Here is a 26,951-nt window from a genome sequence, read left to right as displayed (position 1 = left end):
AACTACGTGTCAGTAGTTCAACTACGTTTCAGTAGTTCAACTACGTGTCAGTAGTTCAACTACTTCTAGCTATTTATTATATCTGATTCCGATTCCAGGATGATTAAATGTAAAGATAAAATGAAAAAATGTAACAACCAGGGGCGAAGTCAATAATTTGTCCAGGGGCTTTAAGGGGGTTTTAAGGGGGGGGGGCACAGTAGTAAGCAATAAATATTTTCTGGTCTCTTATATCATTCATATTTTCTGGTCTCTAATATCATTCATATTTTTGGGTCTCTTAAAGTAATATCATTCATAATTCTGGTCTTTAATATCATTCATGATTCTAGTCCCTATTATTCATGATTCTAGTCTCTAATATTATTCATGATTCTAGTCTCTAATATTATTCATGATTCTAGTCTATAATATCATTCATATTTTCGCACCCATTTGGGCCCAAAACCCCACTGGATACCATCGATTTCATTGATCCAGGGAGGGGGGATGAGCCCCCATAGGCCCCCCCTAAATACGCCTCTGGTAACAACGGTTATATAGGATATTTGAAAGTACGCTTTATTCGCATGAGAACAATATACTTATTAAGACGCGCGCATACAGACATATACATACACTGCAACTTTTTATAATAGGATAACTAGAATTGTATTTCAATTGTTTTAAATCCATACATGTATATGTTCTTTATTTGGGTCTTAGATAAAAAGTTGATGACAAATTGCATTGCCGATGCCTACTACGAAGTAAGTACAATATAGGTTTAGGTTTGCAGTACTGTACAGTGTACAGTGTACACTTCTATAAAGGTGGAGACCACCCCAGCACCATGGAGAACAGCGCAGTTATAATTATGTGCATTCCAATCACCAGCAGTCCAGAAAACATGTTCTTAAAAATTACATGCACAATTATTTTTTATTTTTGCAAAGTCATTTCCAAGGATTACACTGATGAGAAATTATATGCGAGTGTTTTAATTTGTTTAATTTTTTTGAAAAGTATAATAAAGGGTTACAAGTATAATAAAGGGTTAAAAGTATTATAAAGGGTGAAACGTATAATAAAGGGTGAAACGTATAATAAAGGGTGAAAAGTATAATAAAAGGGTGAAAAGAATAATAAAGGGTGAAAGTATAAAAAAAAGGTGAAAAGAATAATAAAGGGAGGAAAGTATAATAAAGGGTGGTAAGTGTAATAAAGGGTGAAAGTATAATAAAGGGTGAAAAGTGTAATAAAGGGTGAAAAGAATAATAAAGGGTGAAAAGAATAATAAAGGGTGAAAAGAATAATAAAGGTTGAAAAGTATAATAAAGGGTGAAACGTATAATAAAGGGTGAAAAGTGTAATAAAGGGTGAAAAGAATAATATAAGGGTGAAAAGTATAATAAAGGGTGGAAAGTATAATAAAGGGTGGAAAGTGTAATAAAGGGTGAAAAGTATAATAAAGGATGGAAAGTATAATAAAAGGTGAAAAGTGTAATAAAGGGTGAAAAGAATATGAAGGGTGAATAATAAAGGGTGGGAAGTATAATAAAGGGTGGAAAGTATAATAAAGGGTGAAAAGTATAATAAAGGGTGAAAAGAATAATAAAAGGGTGAAAGGATAATAAAGGGTGAAAAGTATAATAAAGGGTGGAAAGTATAATAAAGGGTGGAAAGTGTAATAAAGGGTGAAAAGAATAATAAAGGGTGAAAAGAATAATAAAGGGTGAAAAGTATAATAAAGGGTGAAAAGTGTAATAAAGGGTGAAAAGTATAATAAAGGGTGAAAAGTGTAATAAAGGTTAAAAGTATAATAAAGGGTGAAAAGAATAATAAAGGGTGAAACGTATAATAAAGGGTGAAAAGAATAATAAAGGGTGAAAAGAATAATAAAGGTTGAAAAGTATAATAAAGGGTGAAAAGTATAATAAAGGGTGAAAAGAATAATAAAGGGTGAAAATTATAATTAAGAGTGGAAAGTATAATAAAGGGTGAAAAGAATAATAAAGGGTGAAAAGTATAATAAAGGGTGAAAAGTATAATAAAGGGTTCAAGCCAAAACACAAGACTACTTCTGTTTTGTTAGTTTTATGTAACCCTGAAAGGAACTGCTGTTTTAATTTCAAATGAACCTCCATTAAAAAAACTGGCCATGTCCGATTCACAACGGCACTCTTCACATCTTTGTGTGATCAAGAATGACGACGATATCTTCCTTATTTTCTACTCAGATTGAAGTTTAAAGGACAGACATTTTACTCTTTAAAAGAAGGTTCACTTGAAATTTTGTCACAATCTTTTTAAGTAGCTTTAATTAACTTAATTTCTCATTTTAAACCCTGGACACTCTTGTATGCCGAGTCCATTAGTGCCTGATCCAATCAGGGTTCAATCATGTGTTTGTTGTCTATTCTGAACCAATAGAAATAGTTTGGCGGTAACATCTATCTTTCTAGCTATCTCATTATCCAATTAGAGTTATGAATCCTTTAATCGACGCTATCAGTAATTGGAAATATATATTCTAATGAAACTATGGTTAATCTACATGTAGATTAAGGAGACTAAAATAATGAATAAAATTTGATTTTTTAAAAATTGAAAAGTGCAGAATAATTTTCCTTAGATCTTCCAAGATGTATTTTCTTTTTCCTCAGGTTCCCCTCATCTCTCTTCTCTCCGTTCTCATCTCGTCCATTATCTTCCTGTCCTCCCTTCCCTCTCTCCAATCCTTCCAATCCATCCAAGGATCCTGGAGTTTCATGATCCAGTTCCGATCCATCTTTTTCCGGCTCTGATCCCTCACGCGTTGATGCCAATCCCTTCACTGATCCATCTGATTTATACACAAGATTATAATTCAGTGGGGTTGGTTAACCTAATCCTACGGATCCTTCAAGGTTGGTTTACCTAATCCTATGGATCCTTCAAGGTTGGTTTACCTAATCTTACGGACCCTTCAAGGTTGGTTTACCTAATCCTACGGATCATTCAAGGTTGGTTTACTTAATCCTACGGATCCTTCAAGGTTGGTTTGTCTAATTCTACTGATCCTTTAAGGTTGGTTTAACTAATCCTACGGATCCTTTAAAGCATATTTACCAAATCCTACGGATCCTCCAAGGTTGAAAGAGAGCTCAAGTGTTGATCCTCCTGATCCTCCTGTTTCTCCTGATTCTCCTGATTCCTCCTTTTCTAGGAAAAAAAAATTTTAAAAAAGAAATTCAAAAATCATTCAAAAAAAACTTTAAATTACAAATTTTGAAAATCCATGAATTTTTTTTTGACAAAATCCGCGAACTTTTTTTTGTTTTTGTTTAACAATGTATACAAAGGGAAAATGCTCACAATTAAACTAGAAAATGGGCCTGAAAGCAAAGTATCATAAATGTCAGTGAAATTATTTAAACCTGATAGATCTGAATATGCCACAGAGTATCCTGCATCTAGACTACCAACAATATCTCCAGGAGATAGCAATCCAGGTTTAGGAGCACCACCAGGCCTACTGGAACCAGGATCCGGGACTAAACCAGACTTAACACCAGAAACCCTCACCTGGGCTACTCAAAAATAGCATTTTAAATTTAATCCACTTAGAAATTCGTCTTGTTTCAAGATTAATTAATTACTTATGACTTTCACATTTAAAATTGCTTACAAATTGTTAACTGTAATAACAGCGCTAATCAGAAATACCCAGAATTAATTAAACAACTTTACAATCTAATTTTACAAATATGATTGATAAAACAGTAATCACATAATCAACCTGCCATTTTAACATTTTAATGTTGTCCTAGAACACTATTTTTATACAATTTACGTCACTTTTAAATAAATTAAAAAATAAAAATAAATTAACTTTCATTTTGCTCGAAATTTTTCATCACCTGCAACTTCTTGAAGAATTAAAAGTATAGAAATAAATACAAACATTGAACGAGCTTGTACAACTGTACATACAAGGTTCACGATGAACCTTATTTGGTACGGTAATGTTGTAGTCAGGAGGGGGTGCAGAGCTGCCATGAGCCCTGCGAAATGGCCTCCGAGCCTCCTAATTTGCCTCTACTCCCCCTTAAACCATCTCCGTGCCTCTCACTACGTCTCCGAGCCTCTGAAATTTTGAGGCGCATTCTGAGGTCCAATGAAACCTTTTCAAGACTTTTACATCCACCAAATTACGTTCCTCAACATGGTAAACAAGCTTTGAATGATACCCCCTAATGCACCTAGAGGCGGATACATGGAGCGGCAACCTTTCCCTTGAAGTGCCATTATAGTGTACACAGGGGGGGGGGCAATTATAGTCATCTTGCACCCCTGAGCATCCCAGGGAGGGGGCCCCGCCCCCCCGGGCCCCCCCCCCCCCACGGCGTTTTGGGCAAAGGTTAAAATCAGATGTGATAGATAATAAATGATCTTGCCCACATCTGAAAAAGAGATTTTTTTCCCCCTTAAAAAGTAGCAAGAACTTTTTTTCGCGCTACTCGCATTCACAGTTTTGCTCAACCCTAATAAATTCCTGCATCCACTCCTGAATGCACCCCCTCCCTAGTTGTAGAGATAAGGATAAGAAGGAGTAATAGAACAAGGAGAGGAGGATAGGGTTGTTAACATTCTACTGTAGCATTATCAGGAACTAGATTTATTGTAAACAAACAAAATCTTGATTTATCATCAATGATTTACCACGCATGAATAATTCAAGTGGCGTGCCAAACACTTTTTTGAATTTATGGTTATATACTATAGCTTGGGAACCTGGTGCTGTCCAGGTTACTCTTGGTTACGATCCCGCCGTTTACCCGCACTTGGTATTAAATCATAATTTTATCAATTTTTCCCTAAACAAGTCGAGATCCACTCAACTTAGAATCTCAAAACTAAGCTAAGAACATTCCCGTTGTTCTCCCAAGATCCCCAACAAAATTTAAGGCAAATCGGTTCACTGGTTTTTGAGTTATTTTCGGACATCCAAACAAACCAGCAGAGATTACTACTTTATATATAATATATGTAGATAGTCTCACAGAACATGATAGTAGAAATACGACTTTGATTTTTGAAATAATTTGCCTCATTGATTCGTCAACCCATTCCTTGCTTCAACCCATACCTTGCTTCAACCCATACCTTGCGTCAACCTATACCTTGTGTCAACCCATACCTTGTGTCAACCCATTCCTTGCTTCAACCCATACCTTGCGTCAACCCATACCTTGCGTCAACCTATACCTTGCGTCAACCCATACCTTGTGTCAACCCATACCTTGCGTCAACCCATACCTTGCGTCAACCCATACCTTGCGTCAACCTACCTTTACAAGTTCATCAACCCATACCTTGCGTCAATCCATACCTTGTGTCAACCTAACTTTACAAGTTTGTCAACCAATACTTTGTGCCAACCTTACTTTACAATTGTTCGTCAACCTATACCTTGTGTCAACCTAACTTTACAAGTTCTTCAACCCACACCTTGCGTCAACCTAACTTTACAAGTTCTTCAACCCATACCTTGTGTCAACCTAACTTTAGAAGTGACATTCTTGAAACAATAATCAAATAACATCCCGAGTCTTGGAATTTCTTAAATGTGGTCTGCCAAATAAACCTACAAAGCTACCGGAGATGTGAAAACATTTTGTGTTCTCTACTCACGTAATGTGTAAGATATTATTGAAAAGCTTAGAAAACGGGTTTACCTATAAAATTTGAGGTGTTATCGAAAAAAAATAAAAAAAATGTTAATTATAAGACGATTTTAATTTTATCAAAGGTTCTTAATTTAAAACGAGTTACTGATACAAAGCTAAAATTAAGACATCGCCCCCCAGAAAAATTTCCGCAACAAATCTAAAAAATGCGCAGTTATTCTTGAAAAATGGTAAGATCTTAGTCTACAATGCAAGGGTACCATGCAAGGCCACAAAAACTTTATGCCCGATTTTAAAGTGAGTTAGGGCGCAAATTTCACCATGCAAGACATCCTCCACTTTAAGTCAGTTATCATCATAATTATCATTATATCAATATTCTTAATCATTTTCGCTTAATTGTAACTCCTTATTATAATCTAATGAAGAAACTTATGAATCTTAATGTAATGATAATTTTTATTTTACTAATAAAAATCGTCCTATTGCAAGGTTCAACCAAGCCAAAATGTCAAATTTCAAACTGTACAATCTCTAATTCAATTTTTGTAATTCACATCAATTGATCAGAACTATTCCATAGACGTAAAAAATGTCAATAATTTCAAAAATTGTGTGGGGAGTGGGGGGGGGGCGGTTTTTCACGTCAGAAAGGCGGGTCACAAACTTGAGGACAACTGTGGTTCTGTGGGTTCTGCTAACAACCTTTTCTTGAAATGTATCCATGTTTTTGGAATTCAAAAAGTTCACCAAACAAGAAGTTGAAAATCTGCGAAAATGTTTATTTTTCAGAAATGTACACAGAGGCAAGTGATATAGTTATATATATTTTTATATATATATTTTTTTTTAAATATTTAAACAAGGTTTCCGATACTGGGTTTCATAACGATAGGATTTGTCTTAAGTTTCGGGCTCAAGGGTACCAGCTAACGATGAGACATTTAACTTCATACAATTCTGAACGTTAATTTTGCCTTTTTGTTAAAAATATAATCTTTTGAGTAAAATTTAAATTATGTAGCAATAAAGAAAAAAGATCCATCATCGAATAAAAAAATCAAAGATATCTCCATCACCGATACACAGATAAAAGTGGCAGTTTTAAATTACGATCACTCACTGTATCATCTTTGAAAGGTACCCCAGATTGTCTATTGAAGGATATTTGAATTTCTTGTTTATTATTATTGAAGTATCATATGCATTTTATAGCTTTATGAAAATGCATTTTAAAAAAGTTATGTACTTAAATCTTTTTATCTTCTAAAAATAAAGTCCAAGTTTGAATGATAAGAAATTAATTAACAAATAAGTTGTTAAATATCAAATAATTGTACTCCACAGTTCAGCGTTAGATTGATAAAATGGAGAAGCGTTATTTCACAGAAGTTTTTAAAGGTAAATCTATTTTATATTCAGGGCGCGGGTGCCTTAGGGGGGGGGGGGGGGACCATGTCTTCAAAATTGTTGGAAACAGGAATTCAAAATGGAGAAACAAGGGACAATGGTGGATTTTTCTAAAACTAATTGATATATTGATTGATTTCATAATTACAAAATATTTTATCGTCAATTTTTTTTCTTTAAATTCATGTAAAGGGAAATGAAAGTCATATTTGTTTAAGTTTTCATTAGAAATGATTCGTGAAGCTACAAAATATCTGTAAACATATTTATGGCTCATTTTCAAAGTTATACTAGTTACAAACTACATAATCCGGAGAACCATTTCGTACTTTACCGCCTTTTCACTAACAAAACAACCATCTAATTTCGTACTTTACCACCTTTTTATTAACAAAACAACCATCCAATTTCGTACTTTACCACCTTTTCACTAACAAAACAACCATCCAATTTCGTACTTTACCGGCTTTTCACTAACAAAACAACCATCCAATTTCGTACTTTACTGCCTTTTTCACTAACAAAACAACCATCCAATTTAAAACTTTCCTCGCTACGTTCTGGATGTTTTGTAGGCAAAATTGGTCTAGGGAACCCCTGGTATTGTAAAATTCCATTAGTTTCCCTGTAAAGTACAAGGAGAACCACTGTGCAAAAGGAAAACATGAAAATTGTCCAATTTGTACCTGACGAACCTGACACACAGCAGTTGTGCACAAACCATAACTATTTGCTTTGTAACAACATTGAATACACTTTAAAAATTGCTTGAATGTCGTCTTCGATTTCTCAGTTTTCTGGTTCTCACTGTAGTTGTAAATAATAAATAAAAACACCTTTCAAAACACTTTAAACTGATTGTAGACTTTAATTAATAAATAATTTTTTTAGATCCATTTAACTTTGATCTAACAGCAGAGTTGGATGAAATATGGAAAACAATGGCTGCTGAAATACTTGATGAAAATCCTGTAGAAAGGTAACGTCACAATAAATAGCAGAATTTTGGTTGTTTTAACTTATCATCATAACTCAGGTACCCCTTGACCGATTTGCCTCAAATGTTGATTGGGGAAAATCGAGAGAACCACGGAAATGTTCTTATATCTTGGTTTTGAGATTTTAAATTGAGTGGGTAGACTTTAATACGGAAAAATAGCTAAAATCGTAATTTAAGTCCAAGCGCGGGTAAACTATGAGTGACCTGGGCAACGCCAGCTTCATTAAAAATTATGAAGTTATATTAAAATAAACTTATTTCAATTCAGAGAGAAAAGAATTGCTGAGTATTTTAAAGCTGTCCAAGAAGATCTGGAGGTTGCCAAGTGGAGAGCACAAGATGAACAGTTTAGGTAAGTTATTCAGCATTTCTATAAAATCTCTAAATTAAAGGGACTGTATTTGTAAGCATAATTTCAAGTGACCCTCCATGCAAAGAAAGCAATGCCCAATTTACAACGGTACCCTTAAAAGGTTTGTTTTCTATAATATGAATTAGATATGCATGTTTTTGTTTGTTTTCATTTGTGATTTCTCTGCAAAAGTGACTTGCCGCATTTCTTGCTTATAAGAAACAATGAAGAAATTCACAGAAATAAACACTTTTCTAGTAAAGCTTTTTTAGTGCACCGGTGTAAATCAGGCATTGCTATCTTTGCATGGAGGGTACCTTGAAATTGCGTATACAGTCCCTTTAAGAAAATGATGATAAATTATGCATTTTATAATTTTTTTCATCTTCTATACTTCTACCAGCTGTGTTTATATTGATAAACTACTTGGTGTCATTCTTTGCAATAGTAGCTCTATAGTCTTAAAAGTGCTTTACCTCCAACCATTTCTCTTCCACACCATAAAACAATAGTTGTACACTTCTTAAGATTTTTAGTTTTTTTCTTTGTGAAAGTAACATTTTATTTTGTAATATTTCTTCTATATAATGAATATGAAACACGTTACCCCGCGGGGGGTTAACAATTACCATGGCCAAAAAAATCTTATTTTTTAAATTTAAATTTTTTTCATTTCTTCAAAATTCTTACTTTTTATTTCACAGACAACGGTAGTTAATAATAAGATTTCTAGATTTGAAGAGAGAAGATACTTAGTTCAGTACCTTAGAGCTGGTCTTTGGGATATACAAGCAGCATTACATGTACTCAGGTACAGGGTGTCCCACGAAACATGACAGTGGGTAAATAGTTTAGAATGTCTTCTTCCATAATTTGTTTAATACCAAAGACAATAATAAAATTATTATATAGGAGTCTTATTATAGTAAAATTAATTTCAAAGTGAAAATTATACTTGAGCAAAAGATTTTTTAAAACGAAATAAACTGCAAACAGCCTTTAATATCTACTACAGTGTATGGAAGACGACATTCAAAACTATTTACCAACTGTCATGTTTCGTGGGGCACCCTGTAATACTCTCTACACAATACACATGCACCACGCAGATTTAAAAATTCGATCCTTGTGACTTTTGATCACAATTTGACCTATTAAACAATAAACATAAATCTTTCACCTTTTTTTGGCTTTACCTTTTAGACCGCGGAAAGGTTTTAAATGAAAAAGTATAAAAAACAACTCCGTAAGTGTGAATATTGTTGAATTATAGACCAAAACGTGTTTGAATTGAAATTGAAGAAACCAAACGCATCTGGCCTTGTTAGTCCAGCGTGATGTGACCTGAGCTGGGAACTTTAGAATGGTGGATATTGAGATCAATGCTTGATCCTCTCATTTTCTTAATATCGAGACTAACCTAATCTTGTACCCTGAAAAGTGTATAAAATCAGAGTTGCGTATCAGAAGCCGGAAAATTTAAAATTTATCGCGCCATTTAAGATTAATATATACAGAAACGTGAGGGACTATATCCAAAAAAAGAGTGAACAAATAAATATAAATATTGTATCTTTTCTTTTTAATGTCGCCTTTGTCAACACGAAAGCAACAATATTTTTAAAGTTTAATTCCTCTCAGTATTTCCTTTTCTAGCTGAACAGTGAGAATCTACCTAATTTCAATGTTATCCAGCATTCTAACAAAGACGATATTTTTTAATTATAAGAACATTTTTCCTAGGAAGACGACATTTTATGACAATGCAAATAAAGTGTTTTGTTTATTTCAGACAGTATCTTGCCTCTTGCCAACTCTACCCAAATATAGCTAAAGTATCTGTTCCAACACTGTAAGTTTTATTTTTTAATTTATCAATTCTTTTTGTTAAAATAATCAATCAATCATCTTTTGTTAATAAATCAAAAATCAACCGATCAATCAGTTGTTTATGGTACATCATGCAAATAATCAATCGTAAATTAATTGTTAACGAAACAATAATTTAATATCTTAAATTAATCAACCAATGTATCATCATGGTAACCCTATCGAATAAAGATCAATTATTAAGAAACTATCAAAAAACTGAATCTCTACATACGATATTTGGATATATTTTCATAAGCCGTAATCAACCCTTTAAAGCTGAGAACATCTCAGCAGCTTTCTTCATATGCAGACAAATGATGAAGCATAACAGCTGTCATAAATTTCAAGATGACATTTCATACGCTCTTGCTATTTATTCTTATATGTGAGATTTGCTGTAGTTAAATTGCACGGCGTTTCCCGTGGAATTTTAGAAACAAGGTTGCAAAGATCGGAATTAGTAAATTTGAGTTAATATAGTGGCAAAGACTCAATTCCTTACAAATTCCATGTAAAAACACTTCATATAATTTGAAAGAAAGAAAGAAACCCAAAATAATTCCAATTGGAAGTAAACATAAATGGATGAACAAGAATTGAACATTTTTTTGTAGGTCGTCTCTAAAGTCGCATTTTTCGTGTGTGACCCTGTAAAATCAAAGAGAATAGAATATATATTAGAGTGGAATTTACTAGAAAGAAGTATAAAACGGCCATTATGTTGTAATGTTTCCATACTGCAGGTGTACTTCACATATTTGTGCCTTTTGGGCCCTGGAACATCATTTCATAGAAAATCTAAAATTAATATTAAAAGAAAACCAAATTATTATTTCACTTTACTAACGATGATTTTCCGTTATAACTATAAATCAAATGATGTTTTTTATTCATCTAATTCATTTTATAAAGTTTATTTAACAGCTTTAAACAATTCAAAATTGAAATGAGTCTAGGGAACATACTGTATTAATGTACTCTACTGCATATAATTTGTGAAAATTTACATGATTTGTTCACTTTGAACTCCCTTTCAGGCTGAAAGGGACTGACAAAATTCATAACGAAGGATTGTCTAAATTCCCCTCTAATATATATTCTATTCTCTTTGTGTAAAATATATCATTACACCTGATCAGGTTGGAAAAAGTATGGAGTAGGAAGCTGATTGCTGCAACAGAATATAGAGATTATTATGGTAGAAGAATATATTTTTTTAGACCAGGTAGTTTTATACTACATATAATAGATTATATCAAGGGTGGGACCATTTCACTCTTTTTTGATAAAAATGTTTTAGGACAGAATTTAATGAATTTGAACTGCATATCGCCGGTTCAAATTTAAATCACCGTTTAAAATTCTTCCTTAGTCTTTAACTTTGAATCTATTGTTCAAATTTTGAATCGATGGTAGATGGTAGTTCAGCAACGTAGCTCAAATTCATTAAATTCTGTCCCTAACAGTGCGGGTCTCAAAGGTTTCTGTAATAAAAATCATTCAAAGCATCACGTTTTCGTAAAGAAAAATTCACTTGTGTAAGCGAGATTTGTACTTCAAAATTTATCGAATTGGAATTTTAAAATTACGACTTGAAGCACGGAATTAAAAAATGATGAGACCTGTTTAAAATTGAATAATTTTTCAGGCAAAAAACATTAACTTTAAGTGGATACAATTTTTTTATTTCAAAAAGTAAAAAATGTGCTTTATTCAGTAGTTTTAGGCGCAACTTTATGGATACCCATTTCATCCACACATAAAAATCGACCTCCGCTAATCCATGTTTAATAAAAAAAAAATCTGAATATTTTTGTAGGAATAAAATTAAATGAACAATTTTGCTGTGTGTCGGTATTTCTTATTTAAAAAGACACATTTTCCCGTTGGGGAAATATACGGTTTCAGACATTTTTGAGTTTTTTGTTAAACCAATATATATAGGTTAAGTTAGTATATTTAGTTTATTTAATATTTTTAGCGCGCAAATATTCTTTACATGCTCCTCTAGTCGGGACCCGCGACCTAAAAGAAACTGACCTAAAATTGTTTAAATCTTAACATTAGATTAAGCTTGTTAGGTGGAGTTAGACTTAGTCGCAAAATAGGGAGCCGATTGGATATTTCCTTTGAAACTACTCGATATTTCCTATAAAAATACTCGATATTTCCTATAAAACTAAGAGATATTTCCTATGAAACTACTCGATATTATCTATAAAACTACTAGATATTTCCTATGAAACTACTAGATAATTCCTATGAAACTACTCGATATTAACTAGGAGACTACACGATATTTACTATGAAACTACTCGATATTTACTGAGATTGAACAAAATTGTATTTTTCTGCAGGAGTTTGGAACCCTGACGAGATTCCTGTAAATGAACTGTTTGCTGCGTCCTATATTATGTTTGAAATGCTGGCTCAAGAGGTTCAAATATTTTTTAGTCATGTTCTTTTTTATATTAATTCTTCTATTTTTAAATATTTATCTTTTACAATCACCTATTTTTTTTCATAATCATTGGTTTGTTTCATGATTATAAATTTTTAAATACAAATAAGCTTATTTTTTGACATAATATTCATCTTTTTATAATTGTTAATTTTTTGATAAAGAATCTTTTTGACATTTTAAATCTTTGAAAAAAAAATATAGATCTTGTTATAAGCATTGATCTTAATCATCATAACTTACATCTTATCAATGATCTTTTTAGTAATCTTTATCATAGGTGCATATATTTAAACTAGGAGAAAACCCAAATTGCCGGAATAACAATGGTGTGTGATCTAACTGGGTTCGGATTCAAACAGCTTAGGTCATCTTTAAAGCATTAATCATAAAAGTATGCTTCAATTGTATGTATGCTTTCAACCATAATATACTTTTTTTGAAAATAAAGAAATTGAGTCTTTGTCACAAATTCTGATTTTCTAATCCCTATATCTTTGAAACCCAATATCGTAGACCGTATACTTCAAACTGTGAATTCCGTTAGATAAAATATTACAAGATTGAAATATCTGATATAGATAAAGGCAATTTAAAATTTGATTTTTTGACAAAAACTTATTTCCTTAAATTGAAATTTAAGTTTTACATTGGAATTTGTAGTAGCAACATTTTAATTAATACCTTCCTAATTTCAGAAATCTTGGAATGGAACAGGTTCGGTGCATGACCTCCTTCATGTCTGGTGCTTTCCCTGTCTGGTTACGAAAGATTCATGTTTGCAACAATCCTCGACTATTCGGAGTTCTCTACAGTATGATGACTCCATTACTAGACGACAGGGTTAAAGGAAATATAATTTTCCATGGGTAAGATATTTAAACAGAATTCTATTAATTGTATTGAATCCCTGACATTGACAAAGATAGACACTCAGCCAAATCATGTCACGAAACCTCAATTCCAAGAGGAAGTGGGGTTCATACAGTACACGTACTGCAGAGTCTGCAGGGTTTTTTTAAAACTTCGATTTGACATATATTTAGTACGGCATTTTTTCGGAGTACACATCAGTACTGAATCATCTTAAAGATAGAAAAATATTTTCCCGCTAAAATGTAAACTAAACTAAACAGAAAACAAAGGAAGCATTGGAAAAATAACTTGCTTTTTAAAAATACGCACACAAACAACCCCAATTTTTGTAAAATGTACAGTTTTGCCCTGCAGAGCCCGAGATTTATAAAGAGTATCGTTGAACGAAACTCTGGAGTTTACTTTTTGGGGTCTTAACATTTGTGTAGATTTTGATTTAAGAGATTCGACAAAAATGAAGAATGTGAAGAAACCAAATGAAAAATATTTAATAACTAAAATATTGATATCCACAAAACCGCCTAACCCCATTCGTAAAACCCGGGGTTTAAAACTGGTTTTCATAAAAATACCCTGTCTTAAGTCTTGGGCTCTGCTTGCCTGCTGTACTTTAGTACACTGAACCTCTATTAATATCTACTCTGTGATCCCTGATATTTACATTGCATCCCTTGCTATGCTTGAGATGTTTGAGGACCCAACTAAATCTTGGGATTTGGGAAGCCTCGGTAATAATACCTCATATTTATTGCATACCAATGGCCTCCTTGTAATGAAGAGTAAATAGTTATTTATTTCTTAGATTTTTTTCTATGATCGGGTTCATTTTAGGTCTAATTTTACATTGCTACAAGAACAGATTCCTAGTTTCCTTCTCCCGAAGAGTTTAGGGTAATTAAATTTAATTTAATAACACAGTTTTTTGTCTTGTACATTTTTCTTACTTGATTTTACAACATACGTTTGCAACCAACTTAGTTGCAATTAACTAAGTTGCAATTACCTTAAAATTGCCATTAACTTAAAATTGCAATTAACTCAGTTGCAATTAACTCAATTGGAGTCAAACCAATTGCAATTGACTCAGTTGCAAGTATACAAAATGAATATTATGTTTAGGGGTGGTGGAGAACTAGATGATGAAGCAAGTGTTAGGATATTGAAGGAGAAGAATGCTTATTATGAAGAAATAAAGGATTATACTATGAAGCATACTTAACAATAAGATTGTTAATCCAAAATAATCTAATAAATAAATTAAGTTAATTTATATTTTATTAAAAAAACTTTTGTTCATACATTTTGTATCATACACATAACACATAACTGTACTTTGATTATGCTCTTTTTGCATAACACACACAACAATGTTCACAATGCACATTCCACACACAATGTGCAAGTTTCACACAACATTGCATGCAATGCATATTCTGAATACGATGTATACATTCTACACACAACACTGTATACAATGTACATATACAAAACACTACACTGTATACAATGTACATACTACACACAACACTGTATACAATGTACATTCTACACACAACACTGTTTACAATGTACATATACTAAACACAACACTGTATACAATGTACATTCTACACACAACACTGTATACAATGTACATATACTAAACACAACACTGTATATAATGTACAGATTACACACAACACTGTATACAATGTACATATTACACACACCACTGTATACAATGTACATACTAAACACAACACTGTATACAATTTACATATACTACACACAACACTGTATACACTGTACATTCTAAACACAACACTGTATGCAATGTACATATTACACACAACACTGTATACAATGTACATATTACACACAACACTGTATACAATGTACATACTAAAAACAACACTGTATACAATGTACATACTAAACACAACACTGTATACAATGTACATACTAAACACAACACTGTATACAATGTACATATTACACACAACACTGTATACAATGTACATATTACAAACAACACTGTATACAATGTACATACTAAACACAACACTGTATACAATGTACATACTAAACACAAAACTGTATACAATGTACATTCTAAACACAACACTGCATTACATTCTAAACACAACACTGCATACACTGTACATTCTAAACACAACACTGTATACAATGTACATACTAAACCCAACACTGTATACAATGTACATACTAGACAAAACACTGTATACAATGTACATACTAAACATGACACTGTATACAATGTACATACTAGACACAACACTGTATACAATGTACATATTACACACAACACTGTATACAATGTACATATTACAAACAACACTGTATACAATGTACATATTACACACAACACTGTATACAATGTACATATTACACACAACACTGTATACAATGTACATATTACACACAACACTGTATACAATGTACATATTACAAACAACACTGTACAGTGTACATATACAATGTACATAATACACAGAACTGTGACTTATTCGGACTGTAAGGAACTATATTCGGACTGTAAGGAACTATATTTTAGTAAAACAATAAGATTGTAAATAAAGGTTGTTACAGACGTGAACACAGGGGGCAGTAGTCCTCGTGCCCCCCCCCCTGGGATTTATGAGCAAAGGTAAAAGTCAGGTGTTCTGGGTAATAAAAAAGAGCTGGCCCTCATCATCAAAGGGGTGTTTTCCCCCTTAAAAAGTATAGTTGAAAATTTTCTTGGTGCTTTGCGATATTTATTTTCAAATTTTACCGTAGTATTTCCCTTTTATCTAAAATCTCCCCCCCCCCCCCCGCATAATTGATAAACAACTATAGCTATATGCATTATGCAGAGGGTAATACATAGATAGATACATTATAATATGTATTCCTTGAATTGGGACTACAGTGGACTAGAAAGGGGAGTAGTCTCAGGAGACTACTCAGGACTTCAGAGAAAACTAAACAGAGGGATACATTGTAATATAAAGTCCTTGAATACTAAATGAGCTACATAGGGGACATGTAGTAGACTTAGTATTGAATAACAGCATTTTTAAGGCCAGGGGGGGCAACATTTGTTTTTTGCGCTTGCCCCCCTGACTTAATTCCTGTGTACGCGCCTGGTTGTAATTTTCCATACTTGTTTACTAAACCATTGTTTATTTACATCTAATCAGGGAAATCAGGTTCTGAGCAGTCGAATTACTTCACAGTAAAATTTACACGAATTCTATCCTCCCAATTCTTAAGTATACAAACCATGCCATAAACCTACCTCCAGTAAAGTAAGAAGGTATGCAGGTATGAAAGCCCTTCTCCACCCTACGCCTGTGTATAGTGTGAATCCCTATACAGTATATACAGGCTAGACCATGGGTTCACGGGCTCTCCTGTTGCTGAAACTACGTAGGAAAGAATCATGATAATAGCCCCGGGTTAAATGAAGAATGTTTCTTTATTCAGTTCCACTTGTAACATTGGCAGTAACACAGTAATATTACAATAAACGTAAGTAGAGTTCAAGTAGAGAATAAATACAGATATTGTAAAGGTTTAAAATACAACCAGTGATATTGGTCATTTAGTGATTCATGCAACTCTATCCCATTCATAAAACCCGGATTCGGATGCCGGGTTTTAACCGATTTACATGTTACCTGACGATCAGGTTACCAAATGTTTAGGTTACACAATCGTGAAGTTACAATGAAATGTTAGTTACCAAATTGTGAGGTTACCTAATTATAGACACAAAATTGTTAGTTACCAAATTATTAATAACCAAAATATTAGTTACCAAGTGGTTAGTTATAAAGCTTGTACTTACAAAATTGTCAGGTTACCCAATTATTAGTTACCAAAAATCTGCCAATCACAAATATCCTGCTAACCTATGAGGATTTTATACATTAAGAATAGTTAATAGTCAATTGTCAATAGCTAGTGAAAGGGTTGCCAAAATTGGAAATGATTTTAAAGACAAACGTACCTTTCTTTTCTAAAGGGATTAAAGGGCTTAATTTCTAGACACCTTCCAATTTTATACATGTATGATTCACAACAATACCCTTGCATGAGTGCATGATTTCTCTTTGAAAAGTGTTTTTTATTGGAGTTTCTCTTTAAAATTGACTTGCAGATTTCTTGCAACATAAACAGTAGATGAAATTTGTGCGAAATAAACACCTTTTAAATTTTTTAGCTTTAATTTCAATTTTCAATTGTTGAAATTATTAATTTTCCAAGAACCTTGATTTAGTAAAAACTTGCATTGCTGATTAATACTAACAAGTTCTTTTCTTTAAACTGATTATATTAGAAATTAAATCCAATTTTGTACAGTTAGTAACACGCATATCAGAAGCAACTGTATATTATGTAAATGTATGTACATTAGGCCTAATGTACATATGTATATGTACATCTAAACCGGCCTTTACTAATTGAAAACCCATTAACCGCCGGAAATTAATTGTAGATTTTGTGCTTCTGCTTTTTAAACGTTATTATTAAGCTTTGCATTTCATAGATTAAAGTAGATTAAAGTTATTTTACAGATTATGATAAAAATTTGACTAAAAATATTCCAATACTTACAAGTGACAGGATGGGTTCGTTGTAGTTAGTTTTAAGGAGAGTATTGAGATCTATTAAAGGGTAGAATATGCAATATTTTTCCCAGAGGAGCCCGAAATTTAAATGAGTATCGTTGAACGAAACTCCCGAGTCTCCTTTTTGGGGTCTTAACATTTGTGTAGATTTTAATAAAAGAGTCTGTGTTTATCTCGTCTATGGAGCAGTCTGTGTTTATCTCGTCTATGGAGCAGTCTGTGTATATCTCGTCTTTGGAGCAGTCTGTGTATATCTCGTCTGTGGAGCAGTCTGTGTATATCTCGTCTATAAAGAAGTCTGTGTAAATCTCGTCTGTGGAGCAGTCTGTGTATATCTCGTCTATAGTTTTAAGTGAGTTACCTTAATGGTGTAGGAATCCGTTTCAAACAAATAAAAAAAATAATAATGATAACAAAAATAATAATGATAACAAAAATTATAATGATAAAAAAATTATAATGATAAAAAAATTAAAAATGATAACAAAAATGGTAATGATAACAAAAATGATAATGATAACAAAAATGATAATGATAACAAAAATGATAATGATAACAAAAATGATAATTTGATAACAAAAATGGTTCCAGGTTGACCTGCAGCGGTTTTACATAAGACTAAGTAGAGATGGAAAAACGATATTTTAATGAGGTGATAAAAGGTAAAAATTAAATACTTTTATAAAATAAAATTACAGCTTTCAACAAAAGAAATACTACGCTCACCATAGTTTCAGTAGAAGTAAATATTTCCATTTACTGATAGTGCCGATAGAAGGATTCATAACTCTAATTGGATAATAAGAGAGATAGAAAAATATATGTTACCGCCATACTATTTCTATTGGTTAAGAATAGAAATCAAGTACATTGCTGAACCCTGATTGGATCAGGCGCTAATGAACTCGGCATACAGGAGTGCGCTGACTGAAGAGGTTCAAATGTCGAATTTGTCATCAGGAGATGTCGCTAAAGATGTAAATTTCATCAATGATTACTGAACACTAAGGTTCATGATATAAATCAGTCAAAATTTCACATTCTAAATCAAAATAAAAAAAAAACAATTATCATTCCACTGTTCATAAATCATTTTTGAAGTACTCCTAAGATTTAGATTAACATCACAAACAAACAAAATTATAATATAACATAAAAAAATTTTGTTAACAGATTTTTTTTATTTTAAGTTTTTTTTAGATTCTTTTGTTTTTGAACCGGGAAATGATTTGGACGAAACCTGGAAAACCATTGCATCAGAAATTGTTAAAGAAAACGAAGAAGAAAGGTAAGAAAACAAGGTTGAAAACAGATATTGTTAAAGAAAATGAAAAAGAAAGGTAAGAAAACAAGGTTGAAAACAGATATTGTTAAAGAAAATGAAGAAGAAAGGTAAGAAAACAAGGTTGAAAACAGATATTGTTAAAGAAAACGAAGAAGAGAGGTAAGAAAACAAGGTTGAAAACAGATATTGTTAAAGAAAATGAAGAAGAAAGGTAAGAAAACAAGGTTGAAAACAGATATTGTTAAAGAAAATGAAGGAGAAAGGTTAAAAACAAGGTTGAAAACACAAATTCAATTTTCTCTCTGCGCAACTTGACACTGAAGCCTCATTATATGGGTTTTATACATGAGGTTTTAAATACATAGTTTATTAATAAACAATTTTTATTGAAGGGAGGCGAAGATCTCAGAGTTCATTAAACTGATTCAAGCAGATCCCCAGGTGGCAAAGTGGAAAGGTCCAGAAGAAAAGTCAAGGTAAAAAAGCACAAAAAGCTAAATAAATCCCATTTATCCTTTTTTTAACAAATGGCTGAGATTTCTCTTTCAATTTTTTTTACTATTATTTTTTTACAAATGTAATGCTATATCTTGTAATGTAATGTAATGTCTGTTTAAATCTTTAAATGGATTAGCATGAAATAAATATTTAGATCTAACATTTTTTTTTTTTACTAAATTCAGACCTGAAACATATATATCTTTGCAACCTAATATACACTATTATAACCTCAGTTATTTCAAACTCTGGCTTTTCGATCTAGCGGAGTTCATATTCTAAAATGTAAAATGTCTACGACATCAGGTTGCAAGGGTATAAGGTGTGTAATTACAAATCAGTTCGTTTAACTTTATATCTAAAGGGACTGTAAGAGTAGTTTTAAGTGACCCTCTATGCAAAGATGTCAATGCCCGATTTACAACTTTACCTTTAAAAGCTTTGTCTGATCAAGTATCAATTAGATATTCTTGTTTTTTGTTTCTTTATACTGTTTATTTTCATTTGCATTATAGTTTCAGTAGAAGTAAATATTTCCATTTACTGTTATATCGCCGATTAAAGGATTCTTATCTTTAATTGGATAATGAGATAGATAGAAAGATAGATGTTACCGCCACACTATTTATATTCGTTCAGAATAGACAACAAACACATGACTTAACCCTGATTGGATCAGGCGCTAATGGAATCGGAAATACAAGAGTGTCTGCAAAAGTAAATTGTGCATTCCTTGCTTAAAAGAAGCAATGGAGAAACTCACAGAACTTTTCGAGTCAGAAAACCAAAGTTATCTTCCACATTTTTGATCAGATTAAGATTTCAAGGGTACCATTGTAAATCGGGCATTGCTATCTTTACATGACGGGTCACTTAAAATTAGGCTTACAGTCCCTTAATTTACAACATAAATCATAATTGAAAGTTTTTTCTGGATGACTTCTATTTTCAGTCGGTTTGAGGACAAACAATGTATGATAAAATTTCTGAGGGCTGGATTGTGGAATGTAAAAACAGCAATGCATATTCTAAGGTTAAGTTTTTTTTAAATTATAAATTAGATTTTAACTTTAAAGATTTTGATGTGTCGGAAGAACAATTTATATAAATTAATTTTGATTTTAAAGATTTCTATTAATTATTACTTTATTTGTGATTTGATTTTTAGTTTTTATCATTTATTTTTTGTTATAAAATAAATATTTCAGACAATACATTGCTTCCGGTAATCTATATCCTGGAATAGTAAAAGCATCAGTGCCTTTAAAGTAAGTATATGTACTTTAAACCTACACTAACTGGGAACCCATGGCATTGTCTGGAAACCATATTTTTAAGAACATTCTTGTGGTTTTGTGGAGTTTCCAAATCAAATTTTGAGGCAAAAAGGTCACGAGAGTTCATGAGTTATGATCGGACATCAAAACAAACAGACATAGATTACTACTAATTATATGTATAGCTTAAAAAGCAATAAAAGTCGGCCTTTCTTAAAAACTTTTACATGTAGTAAAGGAGACTTTATATTATTATTATTATTTAACTATTTAGATTTAATGAATAGAAAGTTTTATTTTATCTTATCTTAAGAAAGGTGCACTTAGTTGCTCATTAGTTCGCATGATTGTTCATATAAAAAGAAAATTCCTCTAACCACTATTAAATGTTTTCTTTAATTAATTTAAATCTACAAATAAAATACATGAATTATATTCTTTGAATAAAATAAACGTCAAAAAGGCTCACCGGTCGGTCAGAATAAAAGACTTTGTCGGAAATATTTTTTTCAAATGCTGCAAATCTGTTAATGGAAGCAGGAACAAATTTGATATTTTCTTGTTATCATATATTTCAAATGTACAAAACAAAAATAATAGAAACATAATGCTGAGATTTTTACCAAAAAGATGGACTCAGAGTGGCATGGAAACCTAGCTTGTAAGAAATGGTCATGAAGTGACCTCCATGTCTTGTTTTAAGATGAAAAAAATGTGTTGGGTTTTTAGGCTGGAGAAAGTTTGGGCCCAGAAGCTGATTTCTGTATCAGATTACAGGGATTACTATGGCAGACGAATTTTCTTTTATAACCCAGGTAGGAAAAACAAATTTTAATTAAATTTTATTAAATGCACGTTTGCTATTTTTTACAGGTTTAGTTCACATTCACATTTATCCAAAGGTTGCAAGCTCTCGGCCAAAAATCGAGGAGAATTTTCCCAATTACTTCTTACATAGAAATTGAGGCTTTGCCACAAGCTCAAATTTTCTAATCCCTATATCTTCACAACCTGCAGGTTGTGTAAACCATTGATATTTCAAACTTAGATTATTTGATCTAAAAGAATTCATAAACTAAAATATCTAAGGTTCATGACATTGGGTTGCAAAGATATAGGGATTTAAAAATCAGAGTTTGTGGTAAAGACTCAATTCCTTTAAACTTAGTTCAAGAAAGTACATATTCAGGGCTACACAAAAGTAACATAAGTTATCACGGTAAGATCAAAGACAAAGGTGTTGCGACACTGTAAATGTTTCAGGTGTCTGGAATCCAGATAATATCCCTGTAAATGTTTCAGATGTCTGGAATCCAGATGATATCCCTGTAAATGTTCAGATGTCTGGAATCCAGATGATATCCCTGTAAATGTTCAGGTGTCTGGAATCCAGAAGATATCTCTGTAAATGTTTCAGGTGTCTGGAATCCAGATGATATCCCTGTTAATGTTCAGGTGTCTGGAATCTAGATGATATCCCTGTCAATGTTTCAGGTGCCTGGAATCCAGATGACATCCCTGTAAATGAACTGTTTGCTGCTTCACATCTAATCTATGATATGTTGGCCCAGGAGGTAAAAATAAATTTCCAAAAAATGAGCCATTAAAAAAGGATATTTACTTAGGAAAAAACTCAGATTGCTGGAGTAACAATGGTGTGTGATCTGGCCGGGTTCGGATTCAACCAAATGAGGTATGGTCCATATTAATATTATAACTAGGGGAACCCAGCTTTGCCTGGAACCTCACTTACTCTATTCAAGTCAACCCACTCTAATAAGGTTCCCGTGGTGTTTAGATTTGAAACAAAGTGGTTCGGAGTTATGGTCGGATATACAAACAAACAGACAAACAGAGATTACAATACAATATATAAATACATAGATGCAGATGATATATCTATCATATATTCATGCAATCTTAATCATGTGCTACAAATGCTTAACATAATAGTGCATGAATAAGTAAAAACATCCCTCGCAGCGCTCTGGATATTTTGTAAGCAAAATGTATTGAATGAGGTTCACTAATGCAACTTTTGAAATAAAAAAACTATTCTAAATTTCGATTGCGAAACATTAGACGTAATTTCTAGTGCCTCTCTCCATGTTTGTAGAGTGGCATGTCCGATTAAAAACGGAACCTTTTAAACATTTGTTTGAGTAAGGACGAAATAAATATCATTTCCTTATATCTGGGAAATGAGGGAAATCGAGTACCGAGAGACTCGAGGTTTTAGTATTCCGCCTCGAATGTTGTCTTTCTTTCAAAACATATAAAACGTAGATTTTTTACATCTATCCCTTGCACATCTAAAAATTGTGTAACAATAAGTCGTAATATCATAATATGTAAAACAATCTGTCAAACCATTTTGTTTTATGTTCCAGACCGAAATACAAGACCCTGGACAATATCTCACGTCCGGGCGTTCTTTAACGTGACACCGTAGAGCGGACTCTTGCATGGGGTGGACTTGACCCCTAAATTTTCATCCATTTTAACACAATGTTATACATAAAAAGCAATGTTAAAACATTAAATATTATTAGTTTAAATATATTAAATACGCATTTAGTTCTGAAATGTATTTAAAAGATGAAAATTCGAAAAACGGTTCTTTCCTCTTGAATGTCGTCTTCCTTTCATATCATCAAACCATTAATATTTACTCGGGAGACATAGATAATTTTTAATGTGTTTTTCAAATCAAAAATCAATTGTGTTGAAATGGCTAAAACTTTAGGGGGAGTCCGGCCCATTGAAGAGTCCGCTCCAGGCATGGCACCGCATTTTATTAAGAATATTTAATATCTATGTCGTCCTGGACCAGACAGTATAAAATAAAATTGTAAGTTGTAAATTTGACATGCACTCGAAGGACTAATGGTGGCTGGAAATTACGTCTTGCAGCCACTGAAGGAGTGTCTTTGAATCTATATATACAAAGTTGTAGTCTCTGTTTGTCTGTCTGTCTTTTTGTTTGTTTTGCTTGTTCGATCATAATTCAGGAACCCCTGAACTGATTTTCCTCAAATTTTGATTGGGGCACTCGGGAGCGCCACTGAAATGTTCTTAACTTGGTCATGAGAAACCAAGTGCGGGTAAACGGTGGGAGTAACTGTAAGTAAACTGTTCAACGCTGGGTTCCCAAGCTAGTAATCTAATAAATATGTTTAGATCCCATGGAATGGAACAGATTCGATGTTTAACCTCCTTCATGTCTGGTGCTTTCCCCATCTGGGTTCACAAGATTCATGTTTGCAATAATCCTGGACTATTCAGTGTTCTCTACAGTATGATGACTCCATTACTAGACGACAGGGTCAAAGGAAACATAATTTTCCATGGGTAATACACAAAATTCAATAATTCTTTGTAGAGAAACCACTTTTGAAAATAATTAGTTTTTAAAAACAAAATATGGATATTTAATTGATCAGACAAAGCTTTTCAGGATACCGTTAAAATTACGTTTGCATTCCAAAATTTCTATTTTTAAAATTATTATAACATTTTTTTGCAGTTATGATTACACGATGCTGCACAAAGAGATACCACCTTTCCTTCTCTCGGAGAGCCTAGGGTATGCACCTTTGCTTTATTACGTTTAGAACACGAAATTATTTCTCGCGTAGAGAGCGCATAGAGACCAGAGAGCGAGTTGTTTCTGAAAGATACATACTTAAGAATACAGAGAGTGTTGTATCTGGATTGATACAGACTAAAGTATTATTGGAGAAAATAGAGTTCCTGAGAAAGCTGTATCTGAACGATACATACTAAAGAATACAGAGAGTGTAGTATCTGGATTGATACAGACTAAAGTATTATTGGAGAACATATTGAGTTCTAGAGCGAGTTGTATCTGAACGATACATACTTAAGAATACAGAGATTGTTGTATCTGGATTGATACAGACTAAAGTATTATTGGAGAAAATAGAGTTCCTGAGAAAGCTGTATCTGAACGATACATACTATAAGAATACAGAGAGTGTAGTATCTGGATTGATACAGACTAAAGTATTATTGGAGAACATTGAGTTCGAGAGCGAGTTATATCTGAACGATACATACTAAAGAGTACAGAGAGTGTAGTATCTGGGTTGATACAGACTAAAGTATTATTGGAGAACATTGAGTTCTAGAGCGAGTTGTATCTGAACGATACCTACTTAAGAATACAGAGAGTGTTGTATCTGGATTGATATAGACTTAAGAATTAATGGAGAATATAGAGTTCCTGAGAAAGCTGTATCTAAAAGTTACATACTTAAGAATACAAAGATAGTTGTATCTGGATTGATACAGACTAAAGTATTAGTTCTATTGTAGAGAATATACAGTTTAAGCGAGTTGTATCTGGATTGAAACATACTTGAGAATACAAAAGGTTTGGATTGGTACTGACTTAAAAGAACTATTGGAGTAAGGCATTTGTTACATACATGTAGATTTAATATATTTGGCCAGGGTGGATATGTGGACCCCCCCCTCTTCACCCAGTAAGCCCCTGCTTTAAAATAATCTCCGTTAGACAGATCTCTCGTCCTAAACTATAATTTCTAATCCATATATCTTTGCAACCATATTTCAAGCTTTGACTATTTGATCCAGCAGAATTCATGGTTTGAAATATTAAAGGGTACATCTCCGACATCAGGTTGGACAGATATAGGGATAAATCATTTATAGTTTGATGCAATTAATTAGTTTATTATGTTTAACATTCTGTATTTCAGAGGAACTGGGGAGCTAGATAATGATCTAAGCCTGCAGACTGTGAAGGAGAAAAATGATTTCTATGTTGATATGATAAAATGCTGGACAGCTGGAGCAGATATTCATTGATATGATAAAATACTGGACAGCTGGAGCAGATATTCATTGATATGATAAAATACTGGACATTGATATGATAAAATGCTGGACACCTGGAGCAGATATTCATTGATATGATAAAATGTTGGACAGCTGGAGCAGATATTCATTGATATGATAAAATACTGGACAGCTGGAGCAGATATTCATTGATATGATAAAAAACTGGACAGCTGGAGCAGATATTCATTGATATGATAAAATACTGGACAGCTGGAGCAGATATTCATTGATATGATAAAATACTGGACAGTCGGAGCAGATATTCATTGATATGATATTGAAATCATATTCTTGCCAAAAAATCTTTTTCAAACATTGAGAACCAGAATATTGTGGAAAGACGACTTTTAGATCAAGTTAGGATTTTAAATAGCTAAATGAACATGATACAGAACACCCAGACAGAGCGTGTGATTTTTATACTTCTAGTAAACCTATTTACTTTAAGACAACATCAAATACACTTAAAGATTGATTTGAAGTCGTCTTCTTATTCCACCATTTTCTGTGTCTCCCTGTATTTTAAAACATAACGTCTTTTTCTTATTTTTATGAAAAGAATGAAAAGTTCTATTCTTCGTATAAAATACCATATATATATTTTTATGACTGCCTGACAATGGGTAGAATGTTTAATTATTTTATATACAGTTAAACCCTAAATGCGCCACACATCGAAAGAATTTATCAAATGTCATCTTGACAATTTTTCATTGAGTTTTTACTATTTTACGTATATCTCTGTATTTACGAAAATAAATGAATA

At 32.5% G+C, this 26,951-nt stretch overlaps 3 protein-coding genes across 7 annotated transcripts; 2 read left to right on the top strand and 1 right to left on the bottom strand.

Annotated features, from left to right (window-relative positions):
• Nucleotides 1-654: 654 nt before the first annotated feature.
• LOC111710831 (uncharacterized) lies at nt 655-4,035 on the bottom strand. Its single transcript, XM_023484986.1, has 5 exons — nt 3,882-4,035; nt 3,399-3,551; nt 3,091-3,183; nt 2,610-2,824; nt 655-894 (listed from the first exon to the last, which is right to left on the bottom strand). The coding sequence occupies exons 1-5, from the start codon at nt 4,018-4,020 to the stop codon at nt 805-807; spliced, it is 690 nt and encodes a 229-aa protein (XP_023340754.1). The 5' UTR covers nt 4,021-4,035; the 3' UTR covers nt 655-804.
• Nucleotides 4,036-6,732: 2,697 nt separating this feature from the next.
• On the top strand, nt 6,733-14,892 carry LOC111710832 (alpha-tocopherol transfer protein). 2 transcript variants are annotated; one of them, XM_023484987.1, is made up of 12 exons: nt 6,733-6,814; nt 6,999-7,052; nt 7,953-8,040; nt 8,330-8,413; nt 9,147-9,224; nt 10,206-10,265; nt 11,425-11,510; nt 12,643-12,722; nt 13,046-13,113; nt 13,445-13,615; nt 14,454-14,513; nt 14,742-14,892. In XM_023484987.1, exons 2-12 carry the CDS (start codon nt 7,019-7,021, stop codon nt 14,839-14,841), a joined length of 909 nt encoding a protein of 302 aa, XP_023340755.1. In that variant the 5' UTR covers nt 6,733-6,814; nt 6,999-7,018; the 3' UTR covers nt 14,842-14,892. The 2 variants fall into 2 exon arrangements, with proteins under 2 accessions (XP_023340755.1, XP_023340756.1); XM_023484988.1 differs by having other exon boundaries at nt 6,744-6,791.
• A 2,039-nt stretch (nt 14,893-16,931) lies between these two features.
• LOC111710825 (alpha-tocopherol transfer protein) lies at nt 16,932-26,851 on the top strand. Of its 4 annotated transcripts, XR_002767136.1 has the most exons (13): nt 16,936-17,135; nt 18,830-18,900; nt 19,439-19,526; nt 19,916-19,999; nt 20,974-21,054; nt 21,230-21,289; nt 22,028-22,113; nt 22,793-22,872; nt 22,924-22,991; nt 24,479-24,649; nt 24,825-24,884; nt 26,044-26,210; nt 26,274-26,851. XR_002767136.1 is itself a non-coding variant. In XM_023484974.1 (12 exons), exons 2-12 carry the CDS (start codon nt 18,867-18,869, stop codon nt 26,150-26,152), a joined length of 921 nt encoding a protein of 306 aa, XP_023340742.1. In that variant the 5' UTR covers nt 16,937-17,135; nt 18,830-18,866; the 3' UTR covers nt 26,153-26,851. The 4 variants fall into 4 exon arrangements, 3 of the variants coding, with proteins under 3 accessions (XP_023340744.1, XP_023340742.1, XP_023340743.1); XM_023484974.1 differs by having other exon boundaries at nt 16,937-17,135; nt 26,044-26,851; XM_023484975.1 differs by lacking the exon at nt 16,936-17,135 and adding an exon at nt 18,395-18,590 and having other exon boundaries at nt 26,044-26,851.
• Nucleotides 26,852-26,951: the final 100 nt, after the last annotated feature.

The sequence above is a fragment of the Eurytemora carolleeae genome, unplaced genomic scaffold (genome assembly GCF_000591075.1).
Source record: "Eurytemora carolleeae unplaced genomic scaffold, Eaff_2.0 scaffold988, whole genome shotgun sequence".
In the NCBI taxonomy this organism is placed as follows: domain Eukaryota; kingdom Metazoa; phylum Arthropoda; class Copepoda; order Calanoida; family Temoridae; genus Eurytemora; species Eurytemora carolleeae.
Note: the sequence above shows the minus strand (reverse complement) of the source record. Positions and strands in the feature narration are given on the sequence as shown.

Bases quoted from the DNA above. Each gene is read 5' to 3' on its own strand.
- LOC111710832 (XM_023484987.1), top strand. From the start codon at position 7,019: ATGGAGAAGCGTTATTTCACAGAAGTTTTTAAAG. The intron at 8,414-9,146 runs GTAAGTTATTCA...TAAGATTTCTAG, and splicing joins GCACAAGATGAACAGTTTAG to ATTTGAAGAGAGAAGATACT. The intron at 12,723-13,045 runs GTTCAAATATTT...TATTTAAACTAG, and splicing joins TTGAAATGCTGGCTCAAGAG to GAGAAAACCCAAATTGCCGG.
- LOC111710825 (XM_023484974.1), top strand. From the start codon at position 18,867: ATGGAAAAACGATATTTTAATGAGGTGATAAAAG. The intron at 20,000-20,973 runs GTAAAAAAGCAC...TTCTATTTTCAG, and splicing joins GGTCCAGAAGAAAAGTCAAG to TCGGTTTGAGGACAAACAAT. The intron at 24,885-26,043 runs GTATGCACCTTT...TCTGTATTTCAG, and splicing joins CTTCTCTCGGAGAGCCTAGG to AGGAACTGGGGAGCTAGATA.
- LOC111710831 (XM_023484986.1), bottom strand. From the start codon at position 4,020: ATGGCAGCTCTGCACCCCCTCCTGACTACAACATTACCGTACCAAATA. The intron at 3,552-3,881 runs GTGATGAAAAAT...ATTTTTGAGTAG, and splicing joins AATTCTTCAAGAAGTTGCAG to CCCAGGTGAGGGTTTCTGGT. The intron at 2,825-3,090 runs GTAAATATGCTT...TGTATAAATCAG, and splicing joins TGGAGGATCCGTAGGATTTG to ATGGATCAGTGAAGGGATTG.